Source organism: Lissotriton vulgaris, chromosome 8, assembly GCF_964263255.1.
Source record: "Lissotriton vulgaris chromosome 8, aLisVul1.2, whole genome shotgun sequence".
NCBI classification, from domain to species: domain Eukaryota; kingdom Metazoa; phylum Chordata; class Amphibia; order Caudata; family Salamandridae; genus Lissotriton; species Lissotriton vulgaris.
The window spans coordinates 1,524,382,442-1,524,404,738 of record NC_141696.1 but is presented as its reverse complement, the minus strand read 5'-3'; the positions used below and the strand labels follow the sequence as shown (position 1 = coordinate 1,524,404,738).

Sequence of the window (22,297 nt, the reverse complement as noted above, 5' to 3'; positions counted from 1 at the left end):
TACCCGCTCAGATGAGTGTGATAAGAGGGATGGATTTGTAATATTACCCCCTCATGTTCGTTTGTTAAGAGGGACATATTCTTATTATGACCCATCAGATGAGTGTGGTAAAAGTGATGGATTCTTATTATTAGCCATTGGATTAGTGTGATAAAAGTGATGGATTCTCATTATTAGCCATTGAATTAGTGTGAGAAGAGGGATGGATTCTTATTATTACCCATTGGATTAGTGTGGTAAAAGGGATGGATTAATATTATGACCCATCAGATTAGTGTGAGAAGAGGGATGGATTCTTAATATTACCCATTGGATTAGTGTGATAAGAGGGATGGATTCTTATTATGACCCATCAGATTAGTGTGATAAGAGGGATGTATTCTTATTTTTACCCATCTGATTAGTGTGATAAGAGGGATGGATTCTTATTATTACCCATTGGATTAGTGTGGTGAAAGGGATGGATTCTTATTATTATCCCCTCAAATGTGTTTTTTAAGAGGGACATATTCTTATTATGACCTATCAGATTAGTGTGGTAAGAGGGATGGGTTCTTATTATGACCCATCGGATTAGTGTGTTAAAATGGATGGATTCTCATTATTACCCACTCAGATGAGTGTGATAAGAGGAATAGATTCTTATTATTACCCCCTCATATTAGTTTGATAAGAGGGACATATTCTTGTTATGACCCATCGGATTAGTGTGATAAGAGTGATGGATTCTTATTATTACCCGCTCAGATGAGTGTGATAAGAGGGATGGATTTGTAATTTTACCCCCTCATGTTCGTTTGTTAAGCGGGACATATTCTTACTATGACCCATCAGATTAGTGTGGTAAAAGTGATGGATTCTTATTATTAGCCATTGGATTAGTGTGATAAAAGTGATGGATACTCATTATTAGCCATTGAATTAGTGTGATAAGAGGGATGGATTCTTACTAATACCCATCAGATTAGTGTGATAAGAGGGATGGATTCTTCTTATGACCCATCAGATTAGTGTGAGAAGAGGGATGGATTCTTATTATTACCCATCGGATTAGTGTGATAAGAGGGATGGATTCTTATTATTACCCATTGGATTAGTGTGGTAAAAGGGATGGATTAAGATTATGACCCATCAGATTAGTGTGAGAAGAGGGATGGATTCTTATTATTACCCATCGGATTAGTGTGATAAGAGGGATGGATTCTTATTGTGACCCATCAGATTAGTGTGATAAGAGGGATGGATTCTTATTTTTACCCATCGGATTAGTGTGATAAAAGGGATGGATTCTTATTATTACCCATTGGATTAGTGTGGTAAAAGGGATGGATTCTTATTATTACCCCCTCATATTCGTTTGTTAAGGGGGACAATTCTTATTATGACCCATCAGATTAGTGAGAGAAGAGGGATGGATTCCTATTATTACCCATCGGATTAGTGTGATAAGAGGGATGGATTCTTATTATTACCCATTGGATTAATGTGGTAAAAGGGATGGATTCCTATTATTACCATCGGATTAGTGTGATAAGAGGGATGGATTCCTATTATTACCTATCGGATTAGTGTGATAAGAGGGATGGATTCTTATTATTACCCATTGGATTAATGTGGTAAAAGGGATGGATTCCAATTATTACCGTCGGATTAGTGTGATAAGAGGGATGGATTCTTATTATTACCTATCGGATTAGTGTGGTAAAAGGGATGGATTCTTATTATTACCCCCTCATATTCGTTTGTTAAGAGGAACATATTCTTATTTTGACACATCAGATTATTCTGGTAAGAGGGATGGATTCTTATTATTACCCACTCAGATGAGTGTGATAAGAGGGATGGATTCTTATTATTACCGCCTCATATTAGTTTGAAGAGAGGGACATTTATTTTTATTTATTTATTTAATTTATATGGCGCGTTATAACCACAGGGGTCTCTAAGCGCTGTCTGTCCAGATTTACGTGATGAGATATTACATTCACTTGAAACCAACTGTGCACCTAAGATCTGCTCCATGCTTGTTTAAACAATACAGTTTTTAGTTTTTTTCTGAAGAAAAGTAAGTTGCTTTCCTTCCTGAGCTCTGGATCCAGTTTGTGCCATAAAGCTGGGAGCGTGTTGGAAAACGCACGGCCCCCCACCGTGGTCAATTTGAAGCGGGATTGGGACAAAAGAGTGGCGTCCGACGAACGCAAGGTCCTACCCGGTGTGTAGGGGGATAGTCGGGATTTCAGATATTTTGGTGCTTTGCCATACAGAGCCTTGTGAGCGATACACAGTCCTTTAAAGACAATTCTCTGACGAATTGGGAGCCAGTGCAGCTCCTGCTTCAGGGGAGAGGCATGAGCAGTCCTGGGTTTTTTAAATATCAGCCTCGCTGCATCATTCATAACTCCCTGTAGTTTGTCCAGCAACCGCTGGGGCAAACCTATATATAGGGAGTTCCCGTAGTCCAGCCTGGCCACAATTGTGGCTGAGACCACGTGTCTCAAAGTAGGGAATGAAAGTAAGGCAGAGATCTTCCTTAGTTGTCTTAGGAGGCCTATGCAAGTACCCACTACAGTGGTAACTTGTTTTTCCATGGATAATTTATTGTCCACATATAGGCCTAAGCTTTTGACTGCGGCTGCCGGTTTCGGTGGTGTACCCAGCTCCCTAGGCCAAAATTTCTCACTCCAAGGGTTGCCCGAGATGGAGATGGGCAACACTTCCGTCTTATCCGGATTGACTTTCAAAGAGTTCTCGGACATCCAGTTAACTGTGGTTTTCAGTATGTCCTGTAGCCTAGTGGATGCTCCCGGGCCATCATCCAGCCGGATGATTATCTGGGTGTCATCGGCATAGTTGTACACTAGGCAGTCCATCCTATTCAGGAGAGCAATTAGTGGCTGCAGGTAGATATTGAAAAGTAGGGGTGACAAAGCAGAGCCCTGTGGGACCCCGCAGGTGATCGGAGCGGAGGTGGAAAGTAGATCGCCCAGCTGTACTCGTTGTGTCCTACCCTGCAAGAATGATGTAAGCCATGCATGTGCTGTACCCCTGACGCCAAAGGATCTCAACCGCGACAGAAGCTGTTTGTGACACACGGTATCAAACGCCGCGGAGAGATCCAGTAGTATCAGGGCGCTCGGTGTTTTTACATCAGCCCGAGTTCTTAGCTCATCTAGAATGGATAACATGACTAGTTCCGTGCTATGATTGGCACGGAACCCTGCCTGATTGGTCTCCAACAGGTTGTTACTCTCTAGATGGCCCGAGAGTAGAGCTAACACATGCTGCTCAATCACTTTAGCCAAAAAAGGCAACTCTTATTATGGCCCATCAGATTAGTGGGATAAGAGTGATGGGTTCTTATTATGACCCATCAGATTAGTGTGGTAAAAGTGATGGATTCTTATTATTAGCCATTGGATTAGTGTGGTAATAGGGATGGATTCTTAATAATTCCCATCAGATTAGTGTGGTAATAGGGATGGATTATTATTATGACCCATCAGATTAGTGTGAGAAGAGGGATGGATTCTTATTATTAGTCATCGAATTAGTGTGATAAGAGGGATGGATTCTTATTATTAGTCATCAAATTAGTGTGATAAGAGGGATGGATTCTTATTATTGCCCATTGGATTAATGTGATAAGAGGGATGGATTCTTATTATTACCCATTGAATTAGTGTGGTAATAGGGATGGATTATTATTATGACCCATCAGATTAGTGTGAGAAGAGGGATGGATTCTTATTATTAGTCATCGAATTAGTGTGATAAGAGTGATGGATTCTTAATATTAGTCATCGAATTAGTGTGATAAGAGGGATGGATTCTTATTATTACCCATCGGATTAGTGTGATAAGAGGGATGGATTTTTATTATTACCCATCGGATTAGTGTGATAAAATGGATGGATTCCTATTATTACCCATTGGATTAGTGTGGTGAAAGGGATGGATTCTTATTATTACCCCCTCAAATGTGTTTGTTAAGAGGGACATATTCTTATTATGACCTATCAGATTAGTATGGTAAGAGGGATGGGTTCTTATTATGGCCCATCGGATTAGTGTGTTAAAATGGATGGATTCTCATTATTACCCACTCAGATGAGTGTGATGAAAGGAATGGATTCTTATTATTACCCCCTCATATTAGTTTGATAAGAGGGACATATTCTTGTTATGACCCATTGGATTAGTGTGATAAGAGTGATGGATTCTTATTATTACCCGCTCAGATGAGTGTGATAAGAGGGATGGATTTGTAATATTACCCCCTCATGTTCGTTTGTTAAGAGGGACATATTCTTATTATGACCCATCAGATGAGTGTGGTAAAAGTGATGGATTCTTATTATTAGCCATTGGATTAGTGTGATAAAAGTGATGGATTCTCATTATTAGCCATTGAATTAGTGTGAGAAGAGGGATGGATTCTTATTATTACCCATTGGATTAGTGTGGTAAAAGGGATGGATTAATATTATGACCCATCAGATTAGTGTGAGAAGAGGGATGGATTCTTATTATTACCCATCGGATTAGAGTGATAAGAGGGATGGATTCTTATTATGACCCTTCAGATTAGTGTGATAAAAGGGATGTATTCTTATTTTTACCCATCGGATTAGTGTGATAAGAGGGATGGATTCTTATTATTACCCATTGGATTAGTGTGGTAAAAGGGATGGATTCTTATTATTACCCCCTCATATTCGTTTGTTAAGGGGGACAATTCTTATTATGACCCTTCAGATTAGTGTGATAAAAGGGATGTATTCTTATTTTTACCCATCGGATTAGTGTGAGAAGAGGGATGGCTTCTTATTATTACCCATCGGATTAGTGTGATAAAAGGGATGGATTCTTATTATTACCCATTGGATTAATGTGGTAAAAGGGATGGATTCTTATTATGACCCATCAGATTAGTGTGATAAGAGGGATGGATTCTTATTATGACCCATCAGATTAGTGTGATAAGAGGGATGGATTCTCATTATTACCCATCGGATTAGTGTGGTAAAAGGGATGGGTTCTTATTATTACTCCCTCATATTTGTTTGTTAAGAGGAACATATTCTTATTTTGACACATCAGATTATTCTGGTAAGAGGGATGGATTCCTATTATTACCCACTCAGATGAGTGTGATAAGAGGGATGGATTCTTATTATTACCGCCTCATATTAGTTTGATGAGAGGGACATATTCTTATTATGGCCCATCAGATTAGTGTGATAAGAGTGATGGGTTCTTATTATGACCCATCGGATTAGTGTGGTAAAAGTGATGGATTCTTATTATTAGCCATTGGATTAGTGTGATAAAAGTTATGGATTCTCATTATTAGCCATTGAAATAGTGTGATAAGAAGGATGGATTCTTATTAATACCCATCAGATTAGTATGATAAGAGTGATGGGTTCTTATTATGACCCATCGGGTTAGTGTGGTAAAAGTGATGGATTCTTATTATTAGCCATTGGATTAGTGTGATAAAAGTTATGGATTCTCATTATTAGCCATTGAATTAGTGTGATAAGAAGGATTGATTCGTATTAATACCCATCAGATTAGTGTGATAAGAGGGATGGATTCTTATTATTACCCATCGGATTAGTGTGATAAGAGGGATGGATTCTTATTATTACCCATTGGATTAGTGTGGTAATAGGGATGGATTATTATTATGACCCATCAGATTAGTAAGAGAAGAGGGATGGATTCTTATTATTAGTCATCGAATTAGTGTGATAAAATGGATGGATTCTTATTATAAGTCATCGAATTAGTGTGATAAGAGGGATGGATTCTTATTATTACCCATTGGATTAGTGTGGTAATAGGGATGGATTATTATTATGACCCATCAGATTAATGTGAGAAGAGGGATGGATTCTTATTATTAGTCATCGAATTAGTGTGATAAGATGGATGGATTCTTATTATTAGTCATCGAATTAGTGTGATAAGAGGGATGGATTCTTATTATTACCCATTGGATTAGTGTGATAAAAGTGATGGATTCTCATTATTAGCCATCAAATTAGTGTGATAAGAGGGATGGATTCCTATTATTACCATCGGATTAGTGTGATAAGAGTGATCGATTCTTATTATTACCCTTCGGATTAGTGTGATAAGAGGGATGGATTCTTATTATTACCCATTGGATTAGTGTGGTAATAGGGATGGATTATTATCATGACCCATCAGATTAGTGTGAGAAGAGGGATGGATTCTTATTATTAGTCATTGAATTAGTGTGATAAGATGGATGGATTCTTATTATTAGTCATCGAATTAGTGTGATAAGAGGGATGGATTCTTATTATTACCCATTGGATTAGTGTGATAAAAGTGATGGATTCTCATTATTAGCCATCAAATTAGTGTGATAAGAGGGATGGATTCCTATTATTACCATCGGATTAGTGTGATAAGAGGGATGGATTCCTATTATTACCATCGGATTAGTGTGATAAGAGGGATGGATTCTTATTATTACCCATTGGATTAGTGTGGTAAAAGGGATGGATTCTTATTATTACCCCCTCATATTCGTTTGTTAAGGGGGACAATTCTTATTATGACCCATCAGATTAGTGTGATAAGAGGGATGCATTCTTATAATTACCCACTCAGATGAGTGTGATAAAATTGATGGATTTTTATTATTACCCCCTCATATTTGTTTGTTAAGAGGGACATATTCTTATTATGACCCATCAGATTAGTATGATAAAAGTGATGGATTCTTATTATTAGCCATCGAATTAGTGTGATAAGAGGGATGGTTCTTATTATTAGCCATTGGATTAGTGTGGTAAACGGGATGGATTCTTATTATTACCCGCTCAGAGGAGTGTGATAAGAGGGATGGATTTTTATTATTACCCCCTCATATTCGTTTGTTAAGAGGGACATATTTTTATTATGACCCATCGGATTAGTGTGATAAGAGGGATGGATTCTTATTATTACCGCCCCATATTAATGTCATAATAGGGATGTATATTTATTAATACCTTCTCAGATTAGTGCAGTAATAGGATGTATATTTATTATAACTCCTGAGACTAGTTTGCTAAAATAGATAGATTCCTAATAAATCCTCGAAGTAGCTTTAAAAAAAGGGGCCTTGGATTCCCATTCACCCCCCAGACTAGCATTTGAAGAGCTGGAGATGCCTGTTAACCTCTTGTGTTACTGTAATAAGAGGTTGGAGAACTGTAACTGCGTCAGATTAGGATAGTAAGGGTCACAGATAACCAATGAGCTCCTCCGATTGTTGTAATATTTTATGAATGCTTGATAACCACGCAGATTACGTTGGTAGAGGTTAGAATGCCTATTAACAACTAGAATATTCCAACAGCTGAATATTAACCCTTCAGATGACTGTGTATGTGGGGAGCACCTTTGCTTGATAGGTTTCAGAGCTGGGTGAGACCCCATCTCATTTCAGTGGCTTTACCTGAGCGTTTAAACTCCACGGTGGTTTTCCCTGATTCACGCCTTCCTAAGAAGATCCAGCCATCCTCGGCAGGCCACGCCCATTCCTCCACGGCACAGTAGTATGCCCCCTGGTCACTGTGGTCCACCCTCAGGACATGCAGCTTGTACATGGTCTTGGAGACTCGCTCTGTGTGATATTTCGTCTTCACGTCCAGTGACTCAACCTCCGGGCTGTATTGCACCACCCCGTCCAAGTCGGTACCCAGGAGTCTGCTGGGCTGCACGTTGTCTGATGGTGGGAGTAGGTACCACGTCACATTGTATCGAGAGCCATCCTGCAGTTGTGTGAGCCGACAGACAACCTGAAATGTGTCCGTGGCGGGACCTATTTCGATGTGCCTGTTGTTGGAGTCGAGCATCAACGCGCTTTCTGGTGGTGGAGAAATAGAGAAATACAGTCACTTTAGGCTAGAGGTCACATATTCAATGTTATATGAGCTCCAGTAATGACTGGTTCCTACAGTGGCAATGAGATGCACTGAAATAACTATGTGCTGTGGTGGAATTTGGACGTTTGCAAATGCACCCAGACAATAACAACGTTACAGCAAGCAGAATTAAAATGAAGGGTGTATCTGAGACAACATTCATGAGGTACTGGGAATTCCTCTGGGTAACATTCCATTCCATCATTTTACCTTATTTGTGCTCTAATATATACACGTTACTGATATACAAGTTATCGCTGGTCTTTCTCGAAAGGGGTGAGCCGGACTGGACTGCCCGGCATGCCCTCCTATTGGGAAAACATCCAACTCCAGAGATTTGTTACGTAAATGGGCCTCGTGTGTGAGGTGCAGATTTAACCCACAGGTCCAGTGAGCTCTGGTCCACCGCTGGTCATACTCCACTGACCAGCATAGGGGCTGAGTGAGGACAGCAAGGGCACAGCTTTTCTCTATCTCTGACCGGCATAGGGGTTGAGTGAGGACAGCAAGGGCACAGCTTTTCTCTAGCACTGACCTGCATAGGGGCTCTCTAGCACTGACTGGCATAGGGGCTGAGTGAGGACAGCAAGGGCACAGCTTTTCTCTAGCACAGACAGTCATAGGGGCTGAGTGAGGACAGCAAGGGCACAGTTTTTCTATATCACTGCCCTGCATAGGGGCTCTCTAGCACTGCCCGGCATAGGGGCTGAGTGAGGACAGCAAGGGCACAGCTTTTCTCTAGCACTGATTAGCATAGGGGCTGAGTGAGGACAGCAAGGACACAGCTTTTCTCTATCTCTGACCGGCATAGGGGCTGAGTGAGGACAGCAAGGACACAGCTTTTCTCTATCTCTGACCGGCATAGGGGTTGAGTGAGGACAGCAAGGGCACCACTTTTCTCTAGCACTGACCTGTATAGGGGCTCTCTAGCACTGACCGGCAAAGGAGCTGAGTGAGGACAGCAAGGGCACAGTTTTTCTCTAGCACTGACCGGCATAGGGGCTGAGTGAGGACAGCAAGGGCACAGCTTTTCTCTAGCACTGACAGTCATAGGGACTGTGTGAGGACAGTAAGGGCACAGCTTTTCTCCACCACTGACCTGCATAGGGGCTCTCTAGCACTGATCGGCATAGGGGCTGAGTGAGGACAGCAAGGGCACAGCTTTTCTCTAGCACTGCCCTGCATAGGGGCTCTCTAGCACTGACCGGCATAGGGGCTGAGTGAGGACAGCAAGGGCACAGCTTTTCTCTAGCACTGACAGTCATAGGGGCTGAGTGAGGACAGCAAGGGCACAGCTTTTCTCTAGCACTGCCCTGCATAGGGGCTCTCTAGCACTGACCAGCATAGGGGCTAAGTGAGGACAGCAAGGACACAGCTTTTCTCTATCTCTGACGGGCATAGGGGTTGAGTGAGGACAGCAAGGGCACCGCTTTTCTCTAGCACTGACCTGCATAGGGGCTCTCTAGCACTGACCGGCATAGGGGCTGAGTTAGGACAGCAAGGGCACAGCTTTTCTCTAGCACTGACCTGCATAGGGGCTCTCTAGCACTGACCGGCATAGGGGCTGAGTGAGGACAGCAAGGGCACAGCTTTTCTCTAGCACTGACAGTCATAGGGACTGTGTGAGGACAGTAAGGGCACAGCTTTTCTCTACCACTGACCTGCATAGGGGCTCTCTAGCACTGATCGGCATAGGGGCTGAGTGAGGACAGCAAGGGCACAGCTTTTCTCTAGCACTGCCCTGCATAGGGGCTCTCTAGCACTGACCGGCATAGGGGCTGAGTGAGGACAGCAAGGGCACAGCTTTTCTCTAGCACTGACAGTCATAGGGGCTGAGTGAGGACAGCAAGGGCACAGCTTTTCTCTAGCACTGCCCTGCATAGGGGCTCTCTAGCACTGACCAGCATAGGGGCTAAGTGAGGACAGCAAGGACACAGCTTTTCTCTATCTCTGACCGGCATAGGGGTTGAGTGAGAACAGCAAGGGCACCGCTTTTCTCTAGCACTGACCTGCATAGGGGCTCTCTAGCACTGACCGGCATAGGGGCTGAGTGAGGACAGCAAGGGCACAGCTTTTCTCTAGCACTGACCTGCATAGGGGCTCTCTAGCACTGACCGGCATAGGGGCTGAGTGAGGACAGCAAGGGCACAGCTTTTCTCTAGCACTGACAGTCATAGGGACTGTGTGAGGACAGTAAGGGCACAGCTTTTCTCTACCACTGACCTGCATAGGGGCTCTCTAGCACTGACCGACACAGGAACTGTGTGAGGACAGCAAGAGCACAGCTTTTCTCTAGCACTGACCGGCATAGCGGCTTTCTAGCACTGACCGGCATAAGGGCTATGTGAGGACGGCAAGAGCACAGCTTTTCTCTAGCACTGACCGGCATAGGAGATGCCCTGATCTTAGTGAGAGATGCCCACTAGTCCCCCGTGAATCAGACATTAATTTGCGCCCTGATCTGAGCGAAAGAAGCCCCTGGTCCCATGTAAAGCTGACATTCATGTGACCCTCTTCTAAGTGAAAGATGCCCACCGGTCCCCTATAAACTGGACACTAATGTGCACCCTGAACTGTGTGAGAGATGCTCACTGTCCCATGTAAACCAGACATTACATTGCATCCTGATCTGAGTGAAAGACACCCACCAGTCCCCTGTAAATCAGACATTACTAGGCACCCTTTTCTGAGTTAGGAATTGCCACTAGTCCCCTGTAAACCAGACATTAATGTGCCCCATGATCTGAGTGAAAGATGCCCACCAGTTCCTCTGAAAGAGACATTACTCAGCACCTGGTCTCCTCTACGAACCAGGTATCCCTATCTTCTCTGGTCTCAGTGAGAGCTGCCCGTCAGCCTTCTCTGGACATTTCTATGCGCCCTATTCTCAGTGAGAGAAATACACCATTAATGAAACAGACATTCCTGCGCCACCCTGCTTCCTGGTGAAAGCAGTGATGGATTCCTCTATTAACTCCTGATTTTGGTGACAGTAAAACACCAGTGCTCCAAGAAAGAGACATTACTCCCCACCCCCAATCTTAGTGAGAGCTGCTTGTCAGTCTTCTATGAACCAGACATCACTAAGCAACCTGATCTGAGCAGGCGATGCAACGAGTTCCCTGTAAACCAGACACTAATGTGTGCCCTGAGCTGAGTGAGAGATGCTCACTGTCCCATGTAAACCAGACACTAATGTGCACACTGGTCTGAGTGAGCGACGCCCACCTGTCCCCTGTGAACCAGACATTAGTGTCACCCTGATCTGAGTGAGAGATGCTCACCTTCCCTTGTAAACCTTACATTAGTGTCACCCTGATCTGAGTGAGAGATGCTCACCGTCCCTTGTAAACCTTACATTAGTGTGACCCTGATCTGAGTGAGAGATGCCCACCCGTCCCCTATGAACCAGATATTAATGTGCACCCTGGTGTGAGTGAGCGACGCCTACCAGTCTCCTGTAAACACAACATTATTGTGTGCCCTGAGCTGAGTGAGAGATGCCCACTGCCCCCTGTAAACCAGACATTAATGTGCACACTGGTCTGAGTGAGAGTCGCCCACCAGTCCCCTGTGAACCAGACATTAATGTGACCCTGATCAGAGTGAGAGATGCCCACCGCCCCCTGTAAACCAGACATTATTGTGTGCACTGATCAGAGTGAGAGATGCCCACTGCCCCCTTGTAAACCAGACATTAGTGTGCCTCTGATCTGAGTGAGAAATGCTCACTGTCCCCTGTAAACTAGACATTAATGTGTGCACTGATCTGAGTGAGAGAAGCTCACCGTCCCTTGTAAACCAGACATTAATGTGACCCTGATCTGAGTGAGAGAAGCTCACCGTCCCTTGTAAACCAGACATTAGTGTGACCCTGATCTGAGTGAGTGAAGCTCACGTCCCTTGTAAACCAGACATTAATGTGCACACTGGTCTGAGTGAGAGTCGCCCACCAGTCCCCTGTGAACCAGACATTAATGTGACCCTGATCAGAGTGAGAGATGCCCACCGCCCCCTGTAAACCAGACATTAATGTGTGCACTGATCAGAGTGAGAGATGCCCACTGCCCCCTGTAAACCAGACATTAGTGTGCCTCTGATCTGAGTGAGAAATGCTCACTGTCCCCTGTAAACTAGACATTAATGTGTGCACTGATCTGAGTGAGAGAAGCTCACCGTCCCTTGTAAACCAGACATTAGTGTGACCCTGATCTGAGTGAGAGAAGCTCACCGTCCCTTGTAAACCAGACATTAGTGTGACCCTGATCTAAGTGAGAGATGCTCACCGTCCCTTGTAAACCAGACATTAATGTGCCTCTGATCTGAGTGAGAGATGCTCACCACCCCATGTAAACCAGAAATTAGTGTGACCCTGATCTGAGTGAGAGATGATTACCATCCCTTGTAAACCAGACATTAATGTGACCCTGATCTGAGTGAGAGATGCTCACCGTCCCTTGTAAACCAGACATTAGTGTGACCCTGTTCTGAGTGAGAGATGCTCACCGTCCCTTGTAAACCAGACATTAGTGTGACGCTGATCTGAGTGAGAGATGCTCACCGTCCCTTGTAAACCTTACATTAGTGTGACCCTGATCTGAGTGAGAGATGCTCACTGTCCCTTGTAAACCAGACATTAGTGTGACCCTGATCTGAGTGAGAGATGCTCACCGTCCCTTGTAAACCAGACATTAATGTGACCCTGATCTGAGTGAGAGATGCTCGCCGTCCCTTGTAAACCAGACATTAGTGTGACCCTGATCTGAGTGAGAGATGCTCACCGTCCCTTGTAAACAAGACATTAGTGTGACCCTGATCTGAGTGAGAGATGCTCACTGTCCCTTGTAAACCAGACATTAGTGTGACCCTGATCTGAGTGAGAGATGCTCACCGTCCCATGTAAACCAGACATTAATGTGCCTCTGATCTGAGTGAGAGATGCTCACCGTCCCTTGTAAACCAGACATTAGTGTGACCCTGATCTGAGTGAGAGATGCTCACCGTCCCTTGTAAACCAGACATTAATGTGACCCTGATCTAAGTGAGAGATGCTCACCGTCCCTTGTAAACCAGACATTAATGTGACCCTGATCTGAGTGAGAGATGCTCACCGTCCCTTGTAAACCAGACATTAATGTGACCCTGATCTGAGTGAGAGATGCTCACCGTCCCTTGTAAACCAGACATTAGTTTGACCCTGATCTGAGTGAGAGATGCCCACTGCCCCCTGTAAACCAGACACTAATGTGCCTCTGATCTGAGTGAGAGATGCTCACTGTCCCTTGTAAACCAGACATTAGTGTGACCCTGATCTGAGTGAGAGATGCTCACCGTCCCTTGTAAACCAGACATTAGTGTGACCCTGATCTGAGTGAGAGATGCTCACCGTCCCATGTAAACCAGACATTAGTGTGACCCTGATCTGAGTGAGAGATGCTCACCGTCCCTTGTAAACGAGACATTAGTGTGACCCTGATCTGAGTGAGAGATGCTCACCGTCCCATGTACACCAGACATTAGTGTGACCCTGATCTGAGTGAGAGATTCCCACTGCCCCCTGTAAACCAGACACTAATGTGCCTCTGATCTGAGTGAGAGATGCTCACTGTCCCTTGTAAACCAGACATTAGTGTGACCCTGATCTGAGTGAGAGATGCTCACCGTCCCATGTAAACCAGACATTAATGTCCCTCTGATCTGAGTGAGAGATGCGCACCGTCCCTTGTAAACCAGACATCAATGTGCCTCTGATCTGAGTGAGAGATGCACACCGTCCCTTCTAAACCAGACATTAATGTGCCTCTGATCTGAGTGAGAGATGCTCACCGTCCCTTGTAAACCAGGCATTAATGTGCCTCTGATCTGAGTAAGAGATGCTCACCGTCCCTTGTAAACCAGACATTAATGTGCCTCTGATCTGAGTGAGAGATGCTCACCGTCCCATGTAAACCAGACATTAATGTGCACCCTGATCTGAGTGAGAGATGCTCACCGTCCCATGTAAACCAGACATTAATGTGACCCTGATCTGAGTGAGAGATGCTCACAGTCCCAAGTAAACCAGACATTAATGTGACCCTGATCTGAGTGAGAGATGCTCACCGTCCCATGTAAACCAGACATTAATGTGCACCCTGATCTGAGTGAGAGATGCTCACTGTCCCATGTAAACCAGACATTAATGTGCCCCTGATCTGAGTGAGAGATGCTCACTATCCCAAGTAAACCAGACATTAATGTGACCCTGATCTGAGTGAGAGATGCTTACCGTCCCTTGTAAACCAGACATTAGTGTGACCCTGATCTGAGTGAGAGATGCTCACCGTCCCTTGTAAACCAGACATTAGTGTGACCCTGATCTGAGTGAGAGATGCCCACTGCCCCCTGTAAACCAGACACTAATGTGCCTCTGATCTGAGTGAGAGATGCTCACCGTCCCATGTAAACCAGACATTAATGTGCACCCTGATCTGAGTGAGAGATGCTCACTGTCCCATGTAAACCAGACATTAATGTGCCCCTGATCTGAGTGAGAGATGCTCACCATCCCAAGTAAACCAGACATTAATGTGACCCTGATCTGAGTGAGAGATGCTTACCGTCCCTTGTAAACCAGACATTAGTGTGACCCTGATCTGAGTGGGAGATGCTCACCGTCCCTTGTAAACCAGACATTAGTGTGACCCTGATCTGAGTGAGAAATGCTCACCGTCCCATGTAAACCAGACATTAATGTGCCTCTGATCTGAGTGAGAGATGCTCACCGTCCCTTGTAAACCTTACATTAGTGTGACCCTGATCTGAGTGAGAGATACTCACCGTCCCTTGTAAACCAGACATTAGTGTGACCCTGATCTGAGTGAGAGTTGTGCACCGTTTCTTGTAAACCAGACATTAATGTGCCTCTGATCTGAGTGAGAGATGCTCACCGTCCCTTGTAAACCAGACATTAATGTGCCTCTGATCTGAGTGAGAGATGCTCACCGTCCCTTGTAAACCTTACATTAGTGTGACCCTGATCTGAGTGAGAGATGCCCACAAGTTCTCTATGTTACACAAATTCCCCCCATCCCGGGGCCACCAGCTCCCAGTCCCCTATATAACCGAAACCCTTCGGTCTGGTTCCTTACTCTTTAGGGTCACTTCTATGGTCAGGCGGTTGGATCTGGTCATCGCTGCAGCGACCCATGTATTCTCTGGACTCCTCCTCAGCGCCTCCACCTTGCACCTGTAGCTTGTGGCATCCTTCCAGCTCACCCTCCGTAGGGTCAGCTTAGAGGATGTGGCTGTCCCGGTGACCACACCCTTGTCCTGGAAGTACTGACCCATCCACTCCACGCCACCACCGTGTATGACCCGAACCAGGGGGCGGAAGGAGTCATCCGTGGCGCCAGGGGGCAGCACCTGCCAGGTGATGGACACGGGGGCCTCTACAGGCGCAGAGATCATACACATGAGGACAATGGTGTCTCCAAGCTGGACAGTGTGCGTGCGGCTTTGTAAGGTCACCCCCAGGCCAGTACCTGTAGAAATAGAAAACATACTTACACACTGAAAGCAATGAGGTCTGCCAGGAATATCTAGCACATTGACTGCAAAAATATGCAACGCATGTACACAGCAAACTTAACAACAGAGAAAGAAACAGGGGCAATACTAATCTACCCCTCCCCCTAAAGCAATGATAAGAACCTGTGCAGCCCAATAACCTCCCGCGCTATGAAACCTTGCACCTGCCCTCCGCCATGACCGCTTAAAGGAACACTTGGATCCTTCCACTCTGCTCTCAAACCCTAGCACAATCCAGGCGGCCTCGCTTTACCTTCATATATACTTTGTTTTTAATGAATGAAAGGCAAAATAGAGCACAGTTCATAGATTAATGATTGCAGGAGATACTCCCTTTACCCACAGTGAGCGAATTCACCCTTGGTGAGGAGATGGGTCATGAGGTCACACTGCACACGTCAACGACAAAGGGAGACACCCAGAGCATGGATATCCATTGATGACGCGGAAGTGACATCATACTCCCTTTGACCACTGATGACATCACTGGGCAGACACCCAGAGCATGGATGTCCATTCATTACACGGAAGTGACATCATACTCCCTTTGACCACTGATGACATCACTGAGGAGACACCCAGAGCATGGATATCCATTGATGACGCGGAAGTGACATCATACTCCCTTTGACCACTGATGACATCACTGGGCAGACACCCAGAGCATGGATGTCCGTTCATTACACGGAAGTGACATCATACTCTCTTTGACCAACGATGACATCACTGGGGGACACCCAGAGCATGGATGTCCATTGATGACACGGAAGTGACATCATACTCTCTTTGACCAACGATGACATCACTGGGGAGACACCCAGAGCATGGATGTCCATTCATCACACGGAAGTGACATCATACTCCCTTTGACCATTGATGACATCACTGGGCAGACACCCAGAGCATGGATGTCCATTCATTACACGGAAGTCACATCATAATCCCTTTGACCAACGATGAAATCACTGGGGAGAAACCAAGAACATGGATGTCCATTCATGACACGGAAGTGACATCATACTCCCTTTGACCAACGATGACATCACTGGGGAGAAACCAAGAACATGGATGTCCATTCATGACACGGAAGTGACATCATACTCCCTTTGACTACTGATGACATCACTGAGTAGACCACTTGCCACTCTCAGTCCCTCAATAGCCTCCTATTTCATCTCAGATGTTAAGGTAAGGCAGTAAGTGAAAAGTGCAGATAGTAAAACCGGTGTTTAGAGCCCTCCGGACTTTGGTCTTTCTGCCCCTGTGGTCCCTGGACCTAGAGATAGCAAGGGCTGGGCTGGGCTGGGCTGTGCGTGGGGTAACAAAGGCTGAAGCAGGGGCAGCAACTGCCTCCTTCCAGCCTCTGAGGATACCTTACCCTAACATAGCATAACAGGTGTATTGGTAAAGCGCACGTTCACACGAAGGTATCTTGGTGCTGAATAATGGATGTTTAATGTTACCTAACTCAAATGACACTCATTTTATCGACCTCAGATGGATGAAAGGCTGAGTGAACCCATCAGGGTTTGCACCTGTGACCATGAGGTTGAACACAGGCCCCTGCAATAGTTGTATTAGCCCACTGAGCCACCAGACCCTCTCACCTTCAATGCACTCAAACCCCCTTGACACAGATGGACTATTTTGACTTGTAATTTTTGAGACTAGTATGTTTAGCTCTCTTGTTCTGGCAGGAATGGTGCACTAAGCATTCTAGGCCTCCCAAGTCATCACTGATCAGTGATTCCATCAGTGATTCCATCTACTGCCTCACCTTGGTGTGATCTCTATTGGCCTACAGAGCTGGGTCCGGCTCCAAAACCAAGCTCATCTGTAAAGAGCTTGGGGATCAAACTGGATGATGATCTGTCAATGGCCCCTCAGATCTCTGTGGTTGTGGGAAGTTGCACAAACATCATTAGGCAACTGCGGAAGTTAACTCCTGTCCTCTCACAATCCATGATGCGATCAATAGTAGCGGCCACCATCATCTCCAGAATTGATTACGGGAATGCCCTGTACCTTGGCTTACCGAAAACTCTGACCAGTAGACTCCAGGTCATAATGAATGACGCTGCCCGGTTGATTTTCAGATTACCGAGGAGATCTAAAGCTACTCCCCTACTACAAAGCTTGCACTGGCTCCCCATTAAAGAGAGAGTGGAATTTAAGAACTTATGCACGGCCCATAGGGCAATCTATGGAAAAGCCCCAATTTACATCAAAGATCGTCTGCAACTTTACTGCCCTACGAGAACACTTCGATCCTCAGACTCCCAACTATTGGTCTGCCCCCGCTACAGGCTAGTGACCAAGGGAGGGAGAGCCTTCTCAGTGCTAGTCCCTCAGCTATGGAACAGGTTGCCGGAGGCACTGCGTCGGGAAGGGAACCTACTACGATTCAGGAAGAGCCTAAAAACATTCCTGTTCAGAAAAAGCATGAGCACAGCATAATCCAGCTTCCATCTTGCTAAGTTATTGTTTACTACCATCAATCCTGGCGCTTAGAGGCCTGCAGGGGATTAGGCGCGCTATAAAATCCCATTAACAATCCCATTAACTGTTGCACAGTGTGTGTCAAGCTTCCTCCTTTACAGTCCACTCCACAGGTGACTTTACATGCTATTAACATTGGTCATAACAGAAACTTAAGGAGCAAACTCTTGGCCAACATTAGAGGGTCTCGTGATGGTGCGGACTCAGGCTCGCGGGAGTTGTGGGGCTGCGTGGTCTTGGACACAGCGAAGGTCTATGATAGAGTTTAGGGGAAGTGATAAAGTGACCTGAACCCCGGTTCACATTATTCAAAGCTGATGGAGGCCTCCATGTTGAGGGTGGCCCTCTCTGCATTGGTCCTGCTTAGAAGCATGAGACAAGGAGTCCTCCATCACATCTGCTGTCCACCATGGGGTCAAAGTACATGCCCCGCCACAACACCAGCCAGCAGGGAAGCAAAGACAAGTATTCAGAACCCTAGCCGTTCCAAAGGTGGACAGCCAACACTCAGGCCACCTACCGCGTGTTGTGCCAACCCTTACACTTCTCACAAAACAACGCAAGGTGAACTAGCTCAGGTGAGCCGCGTCTGAAGTAATGGCGCCCCTCGCGATTAACGAAGCGAACTCCTGAATGTGTCACACGTCTATTTGCTTCTCACTCGAAGAAGAGTAAGGGGTATAATGAAAACAATCCATAGTGACCTATTTCTATGTTTCCACAACTATTAACAAGGCTCTATGCCAGGGGTTCCCAAACTACCCTATGCACCGCAACCCTAGGAAATGTTTGATTAATGTTCACACCCCCTACAAAAGTCTCGCTAGATTCCTATTATGCATACAGTACATGCTTTCCCTCTTTGTCGCACCCCCTTAAATGCTATCTCGCACCCACTGGGGGTGCGGGCACCCCAGGTTGGGAAGCCCTACTCTATGCCAGACTCTGGAATAAACAGCGGGAGAAGATCTTGAAGTTATAACAAGAGACCTCCAGCAGGACGCAGCTTGATAACCTGAAGCCTGATCCACCTGCTGACTTGACCCCAACCACGCCTGCTGCCGTGGGCTCATCACATACCTATATATAAGGCACCCACCTCCTGCAGAATTAAAAGAGCACACCGTTTGGCCTTCGGTCAAGCTTTAGAGATGATGCCTGCGGACCATTACATTATTTCTATAGGATTATTGATAACAGGTTTTATTACGCCTTATTTGGCCGATTCTGCTCAGGCAAAAGGCACACGATTAGTTCATGAAGTGAATACAATGAAAGTTACTGGGGGGCAATCTTCCCTGGTTTTAGATTAGGCTTGATAGCACAGCTGTCTGTGCATTTCTTTAAAACATACACCCAGAGGGGCAGTGTGGCTCAATGGTTAGAACATCAGACCCTGATGCAGAGGTCTAGCCCGAAACCAGGGTTCAATTCCCGCCTCGGCGGGTCTTGGGCTGATAATTCTCGCCTCGGTGCCTATTCCAATCATGGAGTCCAACTCTGCAACTCTGGGCAATAGCTTGCTTAATCTCCACAACGGCCCCCACAACGCTAAGGATGCCTGGCTGCACCTTGGGGGTGCCTAGGAGTGGACGCCGCACAGAGAAAAAGCCAGGATGGGTTCCACAGCGGTATGCGTACAAGCGCCAGAGAGACCCCATGTGGGGTGATTCGGGCGCTATACAAGTAATACAACATTTACATTATCTCTGAGCTCATTCTTACTCGTTCTGCCATTTTTTCTCCCCAGGTCCCTAGTCTGAATGTTTGATCTTTCCTTTCTTCTTTCTGTATTCCCCCTTTCCTCTTCCTTGACCCTTTACTCTTCATTTCCTCAGTTTGTGAACTGATCGTTATCATCAACATTGCACTTTCATCCACACACTATAACTAGATACAATCATTTACACACTCAACCAATTACCAACCCCAGAATGTGTACAGACTGCCCAGCAGCTGTGCCACTCCCACCATCATGCCAAGATCACTAGAAGCAGGGGCAAAGGGCAAAGATGACCATTGTAGATGTCACCTGGGACCCTCAGAGGAACCCCCTCCTCTTCCTACATTAGTGTCTCCATCTGCAAAGACCTCTCTTTCTCGGTTCCTCACAATCAGACATCATTGCAACCCAGTTGGCTTTATGGAAACAAAATGGCGCCATGTTGGCAACCATTCTCACATACCTAGCCATGTGACATTGAGAGATGTTTCCTGGTGCTTCTCGTCCAGTGCGCCCCACTTGCCATCGGCTGCTTGTGACCACTCCTTCACTTGGCACCCGTAGAGTCCGCTGTCATTCATCAGTGCATGGTCCAGTTCCAGCTCGAACGAGGTGGGCCCCGTCTTCTCCAGCCTGAGGGTCCCATGGGTCCAACGCCCCTGGTAGGAGGGTCCCACCCTCAGCGAGCCGTCCCGCTCCAGTCGTGCTATCTGCTTTGTGTGTTCCTGTTCTCGGATGCGGTACCAAGTAACAGACAGAGGGTTGGTGGTCCCACTTGCGGTGCAGAGAAACACAACGGATTGGCCTTCCATTACAAGCGACTTGTTGCTTCTGATGGATACTTCCAAGTTGTTTTCTGTACCAAAAGTAAAATGGAAAGTTTATTGACAACATTCATGGTATTACGAGAAAACTCCTTAAGTAGAGAGTTTTTCAATGAGGTGGCTGATACCTGGAATAATCATATCCCTGTGGGCAATAGAGCCTTACAATGTATGGCCTGGTTCACAAAGGTAAAGTTACACTTTTACATACGTTTACAAAGTTTTACAATTAACTAAGCAATTTTATGAGTAGCATCTTTTGGACAGCCTAACTTTTTATGTGTGAAGTCTCCGCTAAGAGTGTGGAGACTACAGTCATAAATATACTACTCGTAACATTTCTTTGTGAATTGCAAAACATCGTAAACTTACACAAAAGTATAAGTTAATCTTTGTGAATCAGGCACTCCAAAGGAATCATTATCTGCAGCTCAGTTTTACTCTTTCAAGCCACCAGCAAAATGTGTTCTCTCTGCTCCTCGGTGATAACCATTTCTCATTCGCAAATGTATAATGTAAATAACAAGGACCCCCTGTTCAGAAATTTAATTCAGAGTACAGGGAAATAAACAGTGTAAACAAATTGGCAAATTATCAACATATAACAAGGGAGAAAAAGTAAGGAGGACACCAAACTAGGTAAATAAAAAAGTAGGTTACATTTAATATATTAACAAATATTCATGGTTAAAAACAAGTAATAAAAATACATGAGGAGAACCTATTGTATAAACAACAAAGATACTCAAAACACAATATACTTCATAAAAAATACATATAGCATAACAGGTAATAGTGGCAGACAATTTATATTATTCGACGCGCGTTTCGGCGTTTTTCGGGACGCCTTCTTCAGGAGCCACAGTAATATCTGAAAAACATATTGAATATATATAAAAAAAGGGGGCAAATATTTTTATTTACAACAGAAGAACCAATTCATTTCAAGTCTATATGTAAAAAATTACAGAATCACTACGGTGTCACAATCACAATAACTCCCTACTTATACAGCAGGACGGTATATTGCTGTATAAGGAACAAACTAACACAATTATATTTTGAGCAGTGGTAAATATGAAGGAGAAAACTATGGATGTATTAGGACATATAATGACCAGGCATATGTATGTGGCACAGGTATTCACACGCATCTAATAATTTCAACGTGGCTATTACGCCTGGGGAATCATATTAGAGTCTATATTTAAGGGCTCTGATGTTAAAGTGAGCCGTAATACTTGTACTGGTGACCCCTGTATTTGTATTGTCCACCCTAATTTATCATTTAAGCACTCACTTCTGAGCTCTCTTCCTCAAACATCAGAGCCCTTAAATATAGACTGTAATATGATTCCCCAGGCGTAATAGCCACGTTGAAATTATTAGATGCGTGTGAATACCTGTGCCACATACATATGCCTGGTCATTATATGTCCTAATACATCCATAGTTTTCTCCTTCATATTTACCACTGCTCAAAATATAATTGTGTTAGTTTGTTCCTTATACAGCAATATACCGTCCTGCTGTATAAGTAGGGAGTTATTGTGATTTTGTGATTGTGACACCGTAGTGATTCTGTAATTTTTTACATATAGACTTGAAATGTATTGGTTCTTCTGTTGTAAATAAAATTATTTGCCCCCTTTTTTTATATATATTCAATATGTTTTTCAGATATTACTGTGGCTCCTGAAGAAGGCGTTCCGAAAAACGCCGAAACGCGCGTC

The 22,297-nt window shown here is 44.8% G+C and overlaps 1 protein-coding gene across 2 annotated transcripts in view; it reads right to left on the bottom strand.

Moving 5' to 3' along the window:
• LOC147699082 (immunoglobulin superfamily member 3-like) overlaps positions 1–22,297 on the bottom strand; it is a 138,940-nt gene that overhangs the window by 43,236 nt on the left and 73,407 nt on the right. For both annotated transcript variants that reach the window (XR_015299394.1, XM_086935652.1), the window contains exons 5-7: positions 20,204–20,596; positions 15,080–15,472; positions 7,481–7,891 (exon numbers count right to left, since the gene is read on the bottom strand). Coding sequence is in view for 1 of the 2 variants with exons in the window: in XM_086935652.1 (XP_086791778.1) it covers positions 7,481–7,891; positions 15,080–15,472; positions 20,204–20,596 (1,197 nt within the window). In the remaining variant the exon portion in view is untranslated. The remainder of the gene's footprint in view (positions 1–7,480; positions 7,892–15,079; positions 15,473–20,203; positions 20,597–22,297) is intronic.